At 33.4% G+C, this 14,904-nt stretch overlaps 1 protein-coding gene across 3 annotated transcripts in view; it reads left to right on the top strand.

The window, feature by feature from the left end:
- The window catches only part of SNTG1 (syntrophin gamma 1), a 351,378-nt gene that overhangs the window by 241,077 nt on the left and 95,397 nt on the right, over nucleotides 1-14,904 (top strand). For all 3 annotated transcript variants that reach the window (XM_035316860.1, XM_035316859.1, XM_035316858.1), the window contains 3 exons: nucleotides 422-504; nucleotides 3,434-3,564; nucleotides 9,171-9,300. In XM_035316860.1, the coding sequence (XP_035172751.1) occupies nucleotides 422-504; nucleotides 3,434-3,564; nucleotides 9,171-9,300 (344 nt within the window). The remainder of the gene's footprint in view (nucleotides 1-421; nucleotides 505-3,433; nucleotides 3,565-9,170; nucleotides 9,301-14,904) is intronic.

The raw sequence follows: 14,904 nt of genomic DNA on the forward strand, positions 1-14,904 counted from the left end.
CCCGAACCCCCAAGTTCTTCTCTGTTAGAGAACTGTGAATTTCATAGAGGATAACAAAAGCATTATCTGACTATTTCTTTCAAGTGAAAACCAAGTAAGGAAAGTACACACCTTTTATTATCAAATTTCCAAAAATGTTAGTGCTTTTATTTTTCCTACTAAGCAAATTATTGTTTTTTTTTTTTCTTGAGAAAAGCACCTGAAAAGCACCAGTGGAGATTGTCTTGAGCCTCCAATCAGCTTTAAAAGACACTCCACTCAAACCAAAAGAGAGATATTAGATGAATGGAGAAAAAGAAGTGAGTGTTAGATATGAAAAAACCAATGAGGGAAGGAACACAGACATACAGACACACACACGTTTGCATTATACCATTATAGATTAATGAAAATTTGGGGGGTGTATCTACATTTGTATTAGGTGCCCCCAGTGACCAGAGCAGTGGCACATCCTCTCCCCTGTGTGACAGTGGTTTGCATCTCAACTACCATCCCAACAACACGGTAAGAGCTTATATTTATTTCATAGAATTACATTAAAAATGTTATCATAGCTAAGTGGAAATAATTGATAAAAGACAGCAACATAGGACGAACTCTGATTAACATTAGATATAGTTCCATAGGGGGCAAAAAGAGTTGCCAGATATTATGGCTGAGAATTAAACTATGACAAAGGCTGAGATTATGCCCTGATAAATGTGATTACTATTTTTATCTAAGCAATAGGGATTTCAAGACAGTTTTTTCATCTAGATTTGTTTGTAGAACATAAGAAAAAATGAAAATGTACCTATGTAAAAAGAAGGTAGAAAACTTTTTCAGAATATTTTTTCACGGTTTTTATTTCATTTATAATTTAGAACTTTTGACAAATCTTACTTAGGTGCATGTTTTTGCCTGTTTTCAGCTGTGAATATTTTTTCCTAGTAACTGACAATCATATTGAAGAATAACAGCATTATGGAACAAGTTCCCTTTAGGATGAAATGCTACAGATCTCTATTCAGATTTGTAGTAAAAGATGCTTTGGAAGTGAACCACAGGGTTTTTAACAATTTTCTTAGCCATGAAATGGAAAATATCTAATATTTTATATAGTTCTAAAGTTTTTTTGGTTTTGTTTTGTTTTTATGTGTGTTTGGCTGTGTGATAGATATAAATACTCATGAAGTACAGAATAAATAAAACAGTATGTGGCATAATTAGTATAGATATATACAAATAATTATTATTACAAATTATGTACAATTATTACATATATATACAAATAAACAGAATTAGAAGCACTATTCAGTAGAGTTGCTGTTTCTACCTTCTGGCTTGCTTTATTTTTCTTACTTATTTCACTAGTAAAGGTTTCAAATTGGAGCCCAGAGACTTAAAAGTCAGTAGCACAGATTTTAAACCTGATTATCATCTGTGAAACCTTTTGGATTTATACATGTCTGTACAGGATGGAATCAATAAAAATGGGATAAAAACAGTAATGATGTGTCTTACTGCAGGTCAAATAACAATATATATATATTAATAGTTCAAAAACATCAGAAGAAGACATTTCAAAAGTGAAAAGGCTAATGGAAGAGATTCTAAACTTATTTTGCTAGCCACTTCAAGTCTAGCTTTGCTTTTAGGGATTAAAAACATTCATAAATTCAACTTGTGAATCCTCTTGCTGCAGATGTCAAAAATTATCTAAATTAGCACAGTTTCTATTTGAACTGGTAATAATTTAATGAAATTAAGTCATTTTCTTTCAGTCTAAATAATAGAATCAGGCATCTTCAGTCTATAATTCACCCTAAATTAAATTCTTATGATGAAGACTGGGAAGACTCACGTCTCCTTATCTGAGATATCCCCTTGTAATGGAATAGAATTCTTCATAAAACCAAATAAGATCTCTGTATGAATTCCTAACATATGTACAAATCCTTTGTCACGGTCCTTTCATTTTTTCAAATTATTTTCTTTACTGCATTATGGCTTATAGCCATAATCTATTACTTAGTTTATAGCCTTGTTGATTTACATGAAAACTTCTGACTTCAAAGAATCTGGAGTAGTCAAGGAGCAGTTTTGGTCTTTTTTCAACATCTGAATGGGTTATGCAAGCTTAAGCTTAATGAGGTTACCATTTCTGCTGCATCTGGATCTAAGCCTAGAGTTTGCATCTATACTTCTTTCTGCTTTTCAGCTTTTCCCCAAAGTTTCATTGCAGTTGAAAAAGGTTCCTCAAAGAAGACAGAACACTGAAAAATTCAAGAGATTGTTTTGAACAATATCCTAGCTTAGTCTTTCTAGCCAATCATTTCTTTGTTTGGAATTAAGATGGAATTTTTCAACAAAGAGTCAATGTTTTAAGAGCATGTATTATTAAATAATATAAATATTATTAAAAATCTGCTGCTAAGCTAAATTAACGTTCATAGTGCTATTTCATGCTACAAACACAGAAGATATGTAAACATACATGTAAAATCTTGCCAAAGCTTTTGTAGAAAAACACAAGGTGAATTTTTTTTAACATTTATTTTTTAGAAGATACAGGTAACAAAACATATGAAGCAAGGGATTAAAATATTTTTTTTAAAAGATGGTGACGCAGGATCAACATGTATAATTTTACCAATATACTGAAAGCACTATGCACATTTCAGTGAGAATATTCAGAAAATAACATCATGACTAGTATTATTTTGTAAAGCATTTTATAAAGAAAGGAAGAGGTGCTGAATTTTTAAAATGAAATTGCATTATTAAAAATATATTTTTTCACTTTAAAAGCATTTCTCATTCAAATCTATATTCTCTAAAAAAAGATGGTGAAAATAGACGGTAGATATCTAAATACTCATTCGTTCATATAAATAATATCTTGTATAAATAGGTAAAATTAAGATATTGGCACATAAATATGTAGGTTCGAGTAAACAATTTTCATCATTTATCAAATCTTATTTACAGTTACCGGTTCAAAAATGAAATCAGAGTAGACGTATATGTAAATGTGTATGGGGCCATAGAAAACACATGAATTATGACTGTATGGTGAATAACTTAGAAAACACCTCTACTCAGGGTACATGTATAAAACTGTTAACTGATAACATGATGTGTAGTAAATACTCATTTATGACTAGTCATCTCAAAAAATGATACAGTCTATGTTCTCTAGGTTTTTAAAATACTGTTCTTCACACTTCCTTCAAGCATATTAATTTTGAGCTTTATATAGGTTTGTTTATTTGTGAGAAAAAGTTTAGGATCTGTCCAGTATTAACTAAAACTAGCTAAATAATTTGAGGATAGTGGAAAATAATGCTAAATGCTATATAAAGACTATGAAAAATCTCTCTTTCTTTCCAAAATCTGCTGAGTACTTACAATGAAGTCCAAAACTGAGAAGGACCTTCTAAATGTTTTTCAGGATACATTATCATGTTCCTCATGGCCAACATCCCCAGGACTAAGGTGGGAAAAAAGGTGGTGTGATCTCCGGTTAATTCCACTTCTTCATTCACGGTTTTCCCAGTACCTTCCAGGATCAGATTTGTGCAGGTAAAAAAGTTCATAAAGTTAAAACTATTGATTTCTTGGTTGGCAGATATAAACCTTAGGGAACTGCCATGTTAGAGGAGTAGTGTTATTAGTTCCAATGCATCTGTGAGAGACATGGAACAAAGAAGCATCCATAAGGGTCCTCCTAGGCCTACCTAGGCCCATATTTTGCTCTAACATCAGCCAGGACAAAGTATTTGTAGAAGACACGTAATCTTCCCACTTGCCCCAAGCGGTCAGCACGTTTCTTAGTGTGAGTTTTCAGTTAGGTCATCAATTGCTAATTTTCCTATCCTCAAAAGTTTCTTTCTGAGCTCTCTTTTTTTTTTTTTTTTTTTTTTTTTTACCTTTGTTCTTTGCAATGCATTGTGCTATTGAGATCTGCAATGAAATTATGTTTTTGAAAGTGTTTTTGTTTGTTTGTTTGTGTTAAATCTCTTGCCTGATAACTTTGCTGGGTGATATAATCTTGTTAGGGTGTAGCAAGGACTGTCTGTCCCATCAGCAGGGCAAGCCATGAGCACAGGGTGGCAATGAGGCTGGCCCAGACAATCCATGCAGAGTCCCCATCCCACCAGCCCTGGCAAAGGAGCAGAGCAGGCCTAGGGATGGTCATCATCCACGTCCACTGGGGTGAGTTGGAGCTCAGGTAAGGCTAGGGAGTCAGCCTGCAGGTTGGGTTTGAATCAGTGGCATACATATCTGGGCACAGGCATAGCTGATAGTAAATTCAAGTGAGGACCAAGGCGAGAGCTGCCCAGAGAAGCAGGGGACAGGCTCCCTGCTAACAGCCCTTTCACAGCAGCCTGATCTTGCATACCATGACCTCACCATGGTAGAGGTAGCCTTAAGTGTAGGCAGCTGAGCCCCCAAGATGGGACTGACGATCGGTGCAGACCCTTCTGACATGCAACACTGCTGTTTTCCTATTTGAAGGATCCTGACTGTTTTCTCCTGTGATGGAAACCTTTCCATAGCTCTGATCATTCTTGCTACCCTCCCTATTTATTCTCCTAATTTCATAATTTCTCTGAGGAAAGACGATGAAGACTGCAACCAGGGACCCTCATGATTTACATTAAGGCACAATAATGTTTTTCTTTTTTTTTTCTTCTTTTTTTCTTTTTTTTCTGATACTTTGTGGTAGTTTGTTGCTTTTTGATTGTCACTGAGCACTAAGCCAATGGTATTCAGAGAATGGTTTACAGTAAGTCTTGCATTTCTTTCCTCGGGATTAATAGCTATAGTAGGGTTCTTCATTGCTTATATATACAGATTAGGCTATTTTTTTCCTATATGTGTTACTTTGCATGTATTAACATTGAATTTCATTGATACTTTGTCTTCCAATCACTGGGAAAGCTGTCCAAAGCTCATAGTCAGGCTTAAATTTATTGCATCATATAGACCTACAACTTGTCATTCTTTAATTCAGTATTATCCTAGTAAATCAGAATAAATCAGAAAGGAAGACAAGAATAATCTGGAATGATTATTGTTTTTCAAGTGTTATAGTCAGACAGAAAGGAAAGTAGCTACTAAATGCAACAAGGCATATCTTATATACATAAGATAATTTTTTTAAGTTTTCAGTAACTACGTATTTTATGGATTAATTAATCGTTCATACATATATATAAATGAAATTCTAATATTAAAATATTCTGTGTGTACCAGCTTGTAGGTCATGAACAGGAGGAAAGCTGTGTACAGTTACAGAGTATATTACTCCATTGCTTCTAACCAATCAGAAACTTTAACTCTAAAATTAAGCACACAGGATGTATCAAGTGTGAGACTGTGAGGACGTACAAACTGAAATAAAAGCTGACTTTCCTGTGTAGCCATCAAGTCTGAAAGCTTAGGTGTTTGAATTCATGTAAGATTACCTAATTAATACAGAAAAGCATAACTGATATTTCTGGGTGGAGTGTTTTGTGAAAGAAGCTTCCCAGCCTCTTTTCTCTGTTATGCTCACCTTGACATTGTTTCCATAGGTCCTACAGTGAAGTACTGCCACCTGCCTTCAGGGGTGGGTTTATTATCCCCCATGAAAAGCAGGGAAAGAAGACTGTTCTTCAGCCTTACTTTTGTGTTTCTTTGGGGTTAATTTTATTATTTTATTGTCATGGCCTTCTTCCTTCTCATGAGTTCATAGGAAACATTTGAAAGTTGCACAAAAGCTTCCCATGGCCTAAATTAATTCTAAGGTGTATTGTTTCTTCAGAGTACACCACCTAGGTTTGTCAGTCTTTCTTCCTATGCACAGAGTTGAATTTAAAACAGGTGAGTCAATAGTCACTTCACCACTAGGTGACCAATAAGCTAAAAACAGCTTAGGGCTTCTGACTAATAATAACAAAATTATGTTTACTTGGCTACATGATCCTTCATCTATTGCCCAGAGAGTCAATGTGTGAACCAAAAGCTACAGTGGCTCATTGGTTGAACTGAAAGAGAGCAGGATATGGATGCCACAGATACAGGAGTTTTTGTTCTAAACTCTCTGTAAAACTTTAGCTCAGTGTTTTGCAGTGGTTGAAATAGAAATAATTAAGAGCATGAAGCATAAAGGGCCCAGAATCGTAAAAGTCAAATTTGAGATCTGTTCTGCAGTATACTTCAGATAAGATACTGAACTGAATAGAACTACTCACATGGAAAATTAGGAAATATTCAACTATTTGTAGATATAGCAATTTCAAATTCAATCTTCTGCATCAATAAAACACAGGCTTAAAGTGCACCGCACATTACAGAAAAGATTATGATAGGCAGTAATGATATTTTTGAGGTTTGACTTTCCAGAAAAAATAAATTTACAAGTATACCTGAATTTATACTCACACCTTGAATAACTACTCTGATAATTTTCTCCTTGTATCCTACCATGCCGTCTAACATGAGGAAATACAAGTACTTAACAGGAAAGAAAAAAGTAATTTGACAATGAGAAGGAAAGTTTATTATTATTATTATTATTATTAATAATAATAATAATAATTTTATTTTTGCCTCAAAAAAGCACAGAATCAACATATACATTGGTAGAAAGACAGCTTACAAGAATGTTCTAAATTATTGTAAGCATTTTAATATATGACTCCTTCCCAAAATTTGTTATCAGAGAAAGAAAAAAAAATATTGAAGGGACTGAAAAGGTAAGGACTCTAAAGACCAATATTAAGGAACGGATATTGAAAATAATAATAAGGAAAACAATATAAAGTGGACATTAATCCATTACATTTTCTGTAGTTAGTATTTATAAGGTTGTTCTTCCTATATAAAGCATGATAAATTTTAATATTTCAGAATTTGAAAATACTGACACATAAATTATCATTCCTGCATACATATTATTCCTCATAATCATATGCTAACTTTTCTAATAGGATGCTTCACACTCATAAATTCCAGAGAGTATTCATAAGAAATTCCAGAGGATATTCCAGTTAATCTCAAATCTTACTAACTTTAAATTCTTGAATTTCTGAAGGTGCAGAACTTAAGATGTGTACTTGAATAAGAATTACTCTGTTCTTAACTCTTTTTTTCCTGTATTTAAAAGTGGTAAATAATATTTTATATTTAATACATAACATTTATTATATATATATTTAATGTTTGTGTGGTGGTATGTGTCTGGTAGACTAATTCAAGGCGCTATTACAATAATAGTAATACAATAATCTGAGGTTATAATATCTAAGACTAGGACTACCTACTGCTGAAACACATTCAGAAATAATTTAATACTTAGGTATGCATTTCATAGTGTCCACTTGCATCATATAGACTTCACTTAGTCAAGAGTGTTCTGGACAAATAGTTTTAAGTATGCACAGATCAAATACTTAAGAACATTAGGAACAGTCTACTATACTCTGAATGCATCAGTGTTTATTGTGTAAGGGAAATTTGTGCATCACGACTGAATATAGAACATACTGGATTTTCTTTTCTTGTACAGGTTAATGTCACATGTTATTAGATTCCTTGGAATCGTCCTTAGATCTACCATAGGCTAAGTAGAAAGAACAAGAGTCCCAAAATTGACACTATTTTTCCTGAAAAAGATAATCAGCAAATTGTCTTGAGCATAATGCTGTGTTCTTTATGTAATAACTTATTTAGCATTTTATTCTGGAAGAATTTTCAATTTGTATTTATAGACATTTAAAATAAAGGTATAGTAAATAAATATTATTTTAGCATTTAACTACATTAACTACAGATATAATGCTTTAAATAGGACTTCTTCAAGAACTTTGTCAGAATTATTGTGAAAATGAGTAGTCTTTAAAACAATGTTCTATTAGATTGTTCCTCTAGGGATTTAAAGACAGATCTCCACTTCTGTAAAAAGGCAACTGAACTGATAAGTTAACTAGTAGATTTAGAGAAACCATTGTCTCTGCATGATCATGTTAAGATATTTAAACCTTATTCTCCAGTCAGAGCGAGACAGATACTAGTTCTACATTCCATACAAGTAGACAATATTTTTGTAACTTAAAAAAAATACTTTTGCAGAATGGAAATCAGTGGCACTCAGTTTTACACTGAAGATAACACTCATTTTGCCCCAGCCACCTTAGAAAATCTGGATGATGTGCTTAACTTTAAACCATGAATTGATGATTAATGAATTGGGTTGGGAGAATGCCAGTAGTAGAACTTGGTATTCTCTGCATGCTTAGTAATCTCCTGCTTTTGGAAACTAATTAATATTGAGCTTTTGGGGTTCTGAAGCTGGAGACCTGTAAGCCTTCCAAAGGCTCTTAGCCAAAAAGGCTATTTACAGAAGAAGTTAGGTCTGCTACAGCTTTAGCATTTGAAAGTTTTCTCTTGTTCTGTTAATTGTTCAGCACTCAGCTATGGAAAGTCAGTCTATAATACATCACAGAACATTGTGTAAATGCCCAGAATGTTGCTGGCGTAGAGACACCCAGGTGGACACTTTTTTTGTCAATGGATGTGTCTTGGCATTTCAGTGCATTTTACTAATTATCCTACATTCAGAAATGTAATTGGAAAAATCATTACCTGGTCAGTTTTGAATTCTCCAGCTTTTACACCAGTAGGTAAAAAGATGATCAATCACAGTCAAAATCTGATCACCAAGAGCAGCTAATAATGGTATATTCAGATTAACTTTACTGCATTTTAAAAATACAATAGAAAAATTAAACAAAAGTTTTTGAGAAAATGGTACTATATTCCACCGAATTTATGAATGGTTGGCTACAGTCCAATGCACATTTTCCTTCTCTATGACCTGCAGTATTAAAACATTAATGCTTTGATATGCATCAGCTGTTTTACTTGTTTAGCTTCTGAAGTCACACAGTGTTGGTCAAGATTCCATTGAACTAGTCTAAGGGATTTTTTTATAGCTTTATGGAAACTTAATATAGTTGACCTTTTAGCATAATTATTTTAATATGTCAGGTATTTATAAAACAAGAAGACCAGCAATTTATCAGTGTTCAGTGGCTGACCTTCATTGTAGTTGAAATAAATGCATTTCTGCAAGTATTAAGACGGTATGCTAGAACAGATGAAATTTTCTTCTGACCTGATCTGTTATGACATGTCTATAGGCAAAATGCGTTCCAAGTAATTGCTGTGGATGGGGTTTGCAGCGGAATAATTCAGTGTCTCTCTGCTGAAGACTGTATTGACTGGCTACAAGCAATAGCAAGTAACATTTCCAACCTCACAAAGCACAATGTAAGTATGGATCCAAGTAAGCCAGAAGGTTTCCCAATCATATCTGATTATAACTGTCATAAAAGCCTAATGGGTTCAAACACAGAATTGTCTGCATATAAACAATGCTTAAGGCTGTCCGAGAGAAGTCAAGTCAAGTTTATCATCAAATCAGACTTTGTGAGAAATCGTTGAATGGGAAAATATTCTCCCCTACAGTCATCTAGTTCACTTCATCACTATCAGAGTTACATACTTCTGAGCAATACCAGCTAGCATGAGAAACAAAGACCATACAGAGGAGAAAGACAGGTGTGATGGGCAAGCACATATAAAAGCAAAAGGGAATTCTGCATTTTCTTGATAGTTTTAAAAAACAAATCTATACAAATATTGTTATGCTCAGATCTGAATAGATATTAGCTCTGTTCACTTAACGCAAGGCCAATACAGATGCTCACTACCAGAAAAGATTAAATGCATTTATGCTTCATGCACTGTACTTTTAAGGTCTAATCTTGTGGGATAGTGAAACTTTTACTGAAGCAAGGATAAATGTTATGCATTTTTTTTACTGAACTACTACTAACCTCTGTTGAAAGCTCTTTCAGACCTACCTAGGATGTATTTTGCATTTGATAGATGGCATGTCATTTTTAACTTAGAGCTCTATACGATACCTTTCCTGTACTTTCTTGAAAAATATGGTACACATGGCTAACTCAATTACTTTGAATTGAGTTATAACAAGGAAGATCTTGAAGTTTTAATTTATATTCTTTCAGATTTCCTTAAATCTGCTTTAGCCTCCTAAACCTAACTCTAAATTTACTTTTGTTTCAGACACAGGGAATGCATTGAAGGAAGTTGTATTTCTTGCAGTTTTATATTCAAGATGCAAAACTATGTTCCATCTGGCAGCAATATGTAAAAGTCATTGTATTATAAAAATGTGACAGACATGAATTCATCCACCATCTGCAAGCTTCCATGCAATGCAAGCCAACTTTATGGCTATTTATTCCTCCTTACAATACTGTTGCTGTATAGAACTTCTTGTCTGCTAGGCATCCTGACAAATGATAGTGTTGGTTATTTTTTTTCTTGCCATCTTTAGTTCAGACTACTAATGATTCCTAATTATTCTTACTATCTAAAGTAGTGTATTTGTTTACTTATAACAGATAGTTGACCCTAAATTTTATCTGATAATACTCTGAGACTGTAATCATGGTTGCTTGAAGTAACTTGAATTTGGTAATACTCCATTGTTACATTAAATATTTTCAGTGATTCAAAAATCAGTACAGTATATAATTCTACACTAGTTTCCATAAAAACAGAAGCAGTGTAGCTGATGTTTTATAATTGGAAATTGCTAAATACACAGTTATTATGCAAACATTCATATTTATTTTCCCAAAGACATCCTGTAAAGTAACTGTAATTCATTAGGCCTTATCACAGTTGTCAATGAATCGATTTTAGAACTCTCGTAAAAGTTCATAGCCCATATGAATTTATGGAAACCAACGAGACTCTCTTTTGCATGATATACTTTTCTTTTAAAATGTCAGTTGCCAATAAGACTTACTTGACAGTGTATGTGAAAAGTGAATCTAAGAACAATAGACAGAGAAAAAAAAAAACAAACCTGTTATTCAGAACTGTGAGTAAATGTGAATAGAGGTCCCTATATTTCTTTTTTCTTTTTTTTTTTTTCAAGTTGTTTATTGACATAAAATATCAACAGCATACGGTTGATGCTATTATTTTTCCTCTGTGGGAGGCATTTGATCACAATCATTCTCCCTTTCCTTGGCATCCAATACCAAAGGAACAAAGAGATTGTAGGACTTTATGAAAACTTTTGGACAAATTGCAATATGTTCACTCCCTCGAATTTTAGTTTCAGTTACCTTCTTATTTTTATCTAAGAGTTATGTAAAATAAATTTTTGTTTAAATACCATATGGTTCAACAAAATGTAAACTCATATGCTCTTTCTCACAACTTACGAAACAGAAGGGAGAGGATGAGAACGAGAAAGACTATAATAACTAAATTGTTTCTGAAAACATTTCCTTTGCCAATGTCAGGTTTGTTCTCTGTAGATTTGGGTGGGATTTATCTTGCCTAAGGTTAAATGTCTTGAAGCAGAATGTCTGAAGAATGATCCCCCAATTTACTTTTGATGTCTGTTTTCTGATGAGATTAATTCCCTCAGGACGAGGGAATTCCCTCCGTCTTTCTTTCCTTTGACTGGTAAGGGGCCCTAAGGTGGTAAGTTCAGACTTAGATACATAAGGAGAAGAGTATATCCTGTCACTGGTCTCTTTGTGGGGCAAGAGAGAGCTTCTCTGAATAAATCTAGCAAAGAAATGCCTAGATATTTTGACAGAAAACATGCTAGTTTCAAACAGTAATTCTGAATTGTTTTAATTTTTACACACAAACTGTCTGAAAACAAAGTATCTGATGGTTCAAACCCCACAGATGCTTGTGGCAAAAAGCCAACTTTCCTTCCCTGTATTCCTGTATGGTTGTAAAATGTAAATCCCTGGCTCCACAGTCTTCTATTTGAGTCCATGTTTTAGTTATTTTTTTATAATGATAAAATCAGAATCTCTTCTGTCATGACACAATACGTTCATGCTTGACAAAAAGTTGGTGTGGTTCAGTTGCAGAATCAGCAGTGTAGCTGGAGAGCAAGACAATAACAAAAGATCACAAGTGGAAGCAAAGACAAAACGTCTTAACGTTATCACCTTTGAAAGAGAGTATTGCTAATTGAGTATAAGTAAGGGTGGTTGGAAGATGGTGTCTGCAGGCAAACACATTTTGCCTACAGTGGTTAGACTGTCAATCATTGTACAGTGTGACTTGAAACTTGTATTAGTATGCCACAAGATAGTTATAGGTTTAATGCACAGATACAGAAAATGGTATTTTGGCTATTCAAGTACAGATTAAATATATCAAGATGCTGACTGATCTAGTTGACTTCATTTCTTTTTAAGTTGTCAAAAGTTTTTTGCTATGCAGTCTTTTTCTTTGTATTCTTGGTAAATGAGAACTGAATTCTCCAGGGTTTGTGGAATCCTGAAAGTGATACTGCCAATTTTAATCTCTGTAGATCCCCAGAAGCCATGGAACAATTACATATGAGATGAAATAGATCCCTTTAAAATTTCAGAACAAGAATTGACTTGTATATGGTTATGCAACAAACAGGATATTATAGAAATACACTGTTGAAAGTGACTTAATATTGCACTACAATCAATGATCTGATTAATCCATAAAGGTCATAGATTACTGAAGGTGGGTTCCTCTCCCACTTGAGTCAATTAAGCCTAATCTGTGTTAAAAAATTAATCAATTAAGCATGTGCTTCAATAAACACAGGGGCTATATTAAGTCCATAGTTTTCTCTAATCAGTCCTGAAACTGAAGCTCATGTGCTTCAATTTAACCTGAATAGGTTAAATTGAACTGCACTTGGAAACTCTAATTCTTCTGTGATTTGATAAAGTAGAAAAGGGTTTTTGCCCTTTTTATTGCCAGTCTAGATGACAGACCAAAGAGGATTAGAAAGTGAACAATATACTGCTTCCACCTTTTTATTTTATTTTATTTTTAAATCTATGCTCCAAGTAGGAATAACATTTATTTTGTTAAATGTTGATGGCAGTATCCAATGGGTCACATAAGTTTTAAAGCAGCTATGCTATGGAAAAGTATAAGACTCCAAAATCACATGGTCTATAAAGATTTACCGCTTGCTAGTACATCCCTAATTTATGTGGTACAGTTTTTGAAGGGACTTAGAGGTGGTATTTGTAATGGCTTTATCAGGGTTAAGATTTTACCTAAAGTAGTTTCCGAATGTACTCCAATTCAAAATTATTTGGGTGCCCCAAAAAATTATTTGGTTGCCCAGCGCTACAAAGGTAGCACATTTCCACTTCTTACCTTGAAGCTATTAGCACCTGACAGAGAAGAAACAACGGGAACTTCATCAGCCAGGAATGACAGGCAGCTGAGTTAAGGTTGCCAAGCAGGAGGTGACAAAAAGATAATTTTAAATTTATCTTGGGAATGTCCATAAGATCTTGCAATATTTATTACCCAGTAACTTGACATCATTCCATAATGGCATTTTTTCATGTTGCAGATAGAAACATGATGATAGGGTGAAAGCAGTAGAATTAATAGGTCTACAAACTTAATGCCATTTTGAGCACAGCATATTTTCCTGAACTTAAGCTTGTATTTTGAACAGTTTCAGAAGTTCAATTGAAATCATTGATTTAATCATATGCTTAAAACATAATGACTAATGAAAGGAACTGCTACTAAGATGTTTGTCCTTACTTTCACTGGAGAAAAGAGAATAATAATACCTTATTATATGTCTCTATCATGTTGAAATTCAGGTATAGGAATTGTGTAAGTCATTAGGTAGAGGGAGAGAAAAACAGTACAAAACAAGAGGAAAAAAAGATTCAGATTAGTATGAACTGTTTTGCTTGTGGGAGGAATAAAATATCACAGGACTACATTCAGTGCTTAGTAAGTTTTTAAAAGATGTTCACTCTTTTTTTTTTTTTTTTTTTCTTGGTGAATGTACTACCAGTAAGAACATACAGTGGAATGCTATGTTGTGTGAATAAATCAATGCCACTTATATGATAAGTGAACAGATTTTACATTTCATTTTTTTATTTGAAATATCATGGCAAGCCATCAGAAGGCTCTGATGTTAGTCATTTTGGAGTTTGCAGGGATTTTCAGATCTTAGATGCCCTGTGAAGTATTACAATAAAAATAAACTTTTTGTTGATCACTAAGCTGTGCACATTTGGAGCAAATCCAGAAAGAACAGTAATAGTATCAAACCTCATATAGTAGTGTATTCTGTAGTAGTGGAAAAGGCAAATACTGACTATTGTCTAGAAACTGAAAACCTTTTAAAATGAAGACAAAAAAATAGAGGAGTATAGGAAATCTTCAAATGATTCTTAGTAGTTTGTTTGTTTGTTTGTTTGTTTGTTTTTCTATACGATCTTTTTTCCCAAAATGGAACATAGGTAACAAACTACTCAAATAAATTGGATGTTATCTGCTAAAATGTATTTTCAACTGTTTTCCAAGCAATATTAAGTACTCAAGCGTTTACAGAGTTCTGGTTCATCATTTCTTCATTTTGCTTTCCATTCTAGACCTTGGAAAGTGAATCACAGAAGTCTATTCCAATACTAATATTTAATCTTTATTCCAATACTGATTTAAAACTATGAAATGTAACATAATGATGTCATAGATGTGTTTTTTTCAGATGTAGTTTCCTTGAGCCACATTGATATAAGTGAATAAATGTAGCAATGCAGCATCAAATTTACATAAATGAAGTTTTTTCTGTTTTTCCTTCCCTTTTAAAGTGGGACGTTACCAGTCTGACATCATAAAACACATTTTTTTATATATCGCTTTTATCAAGTGTTACATAGCACCTTGTCTCATATTCACTTACATTTTGTGCAATTTTCTGTCTGTATTATTTTAGTAACTGTTGCCTTTACCTTGCTGATATGTTATATCCTCTTGAATTTACCGATTTAT

This window comes from Oxyura jamaicensis, chromosome 2 (assembly GCF_011077185.1).
Source record: "Oxyura jamaicensis isolate SHBP4307 breed ruddy duck chromosome 2, BPBGC_Ojam_1.0, whole genome shotgun sequence".
Lineage (NCBI taxonomy): Eukaryota > Metazoa > Chordata > Aves > Anseriformes > Anatidae > Oxyura > Oxyura jamaicensis.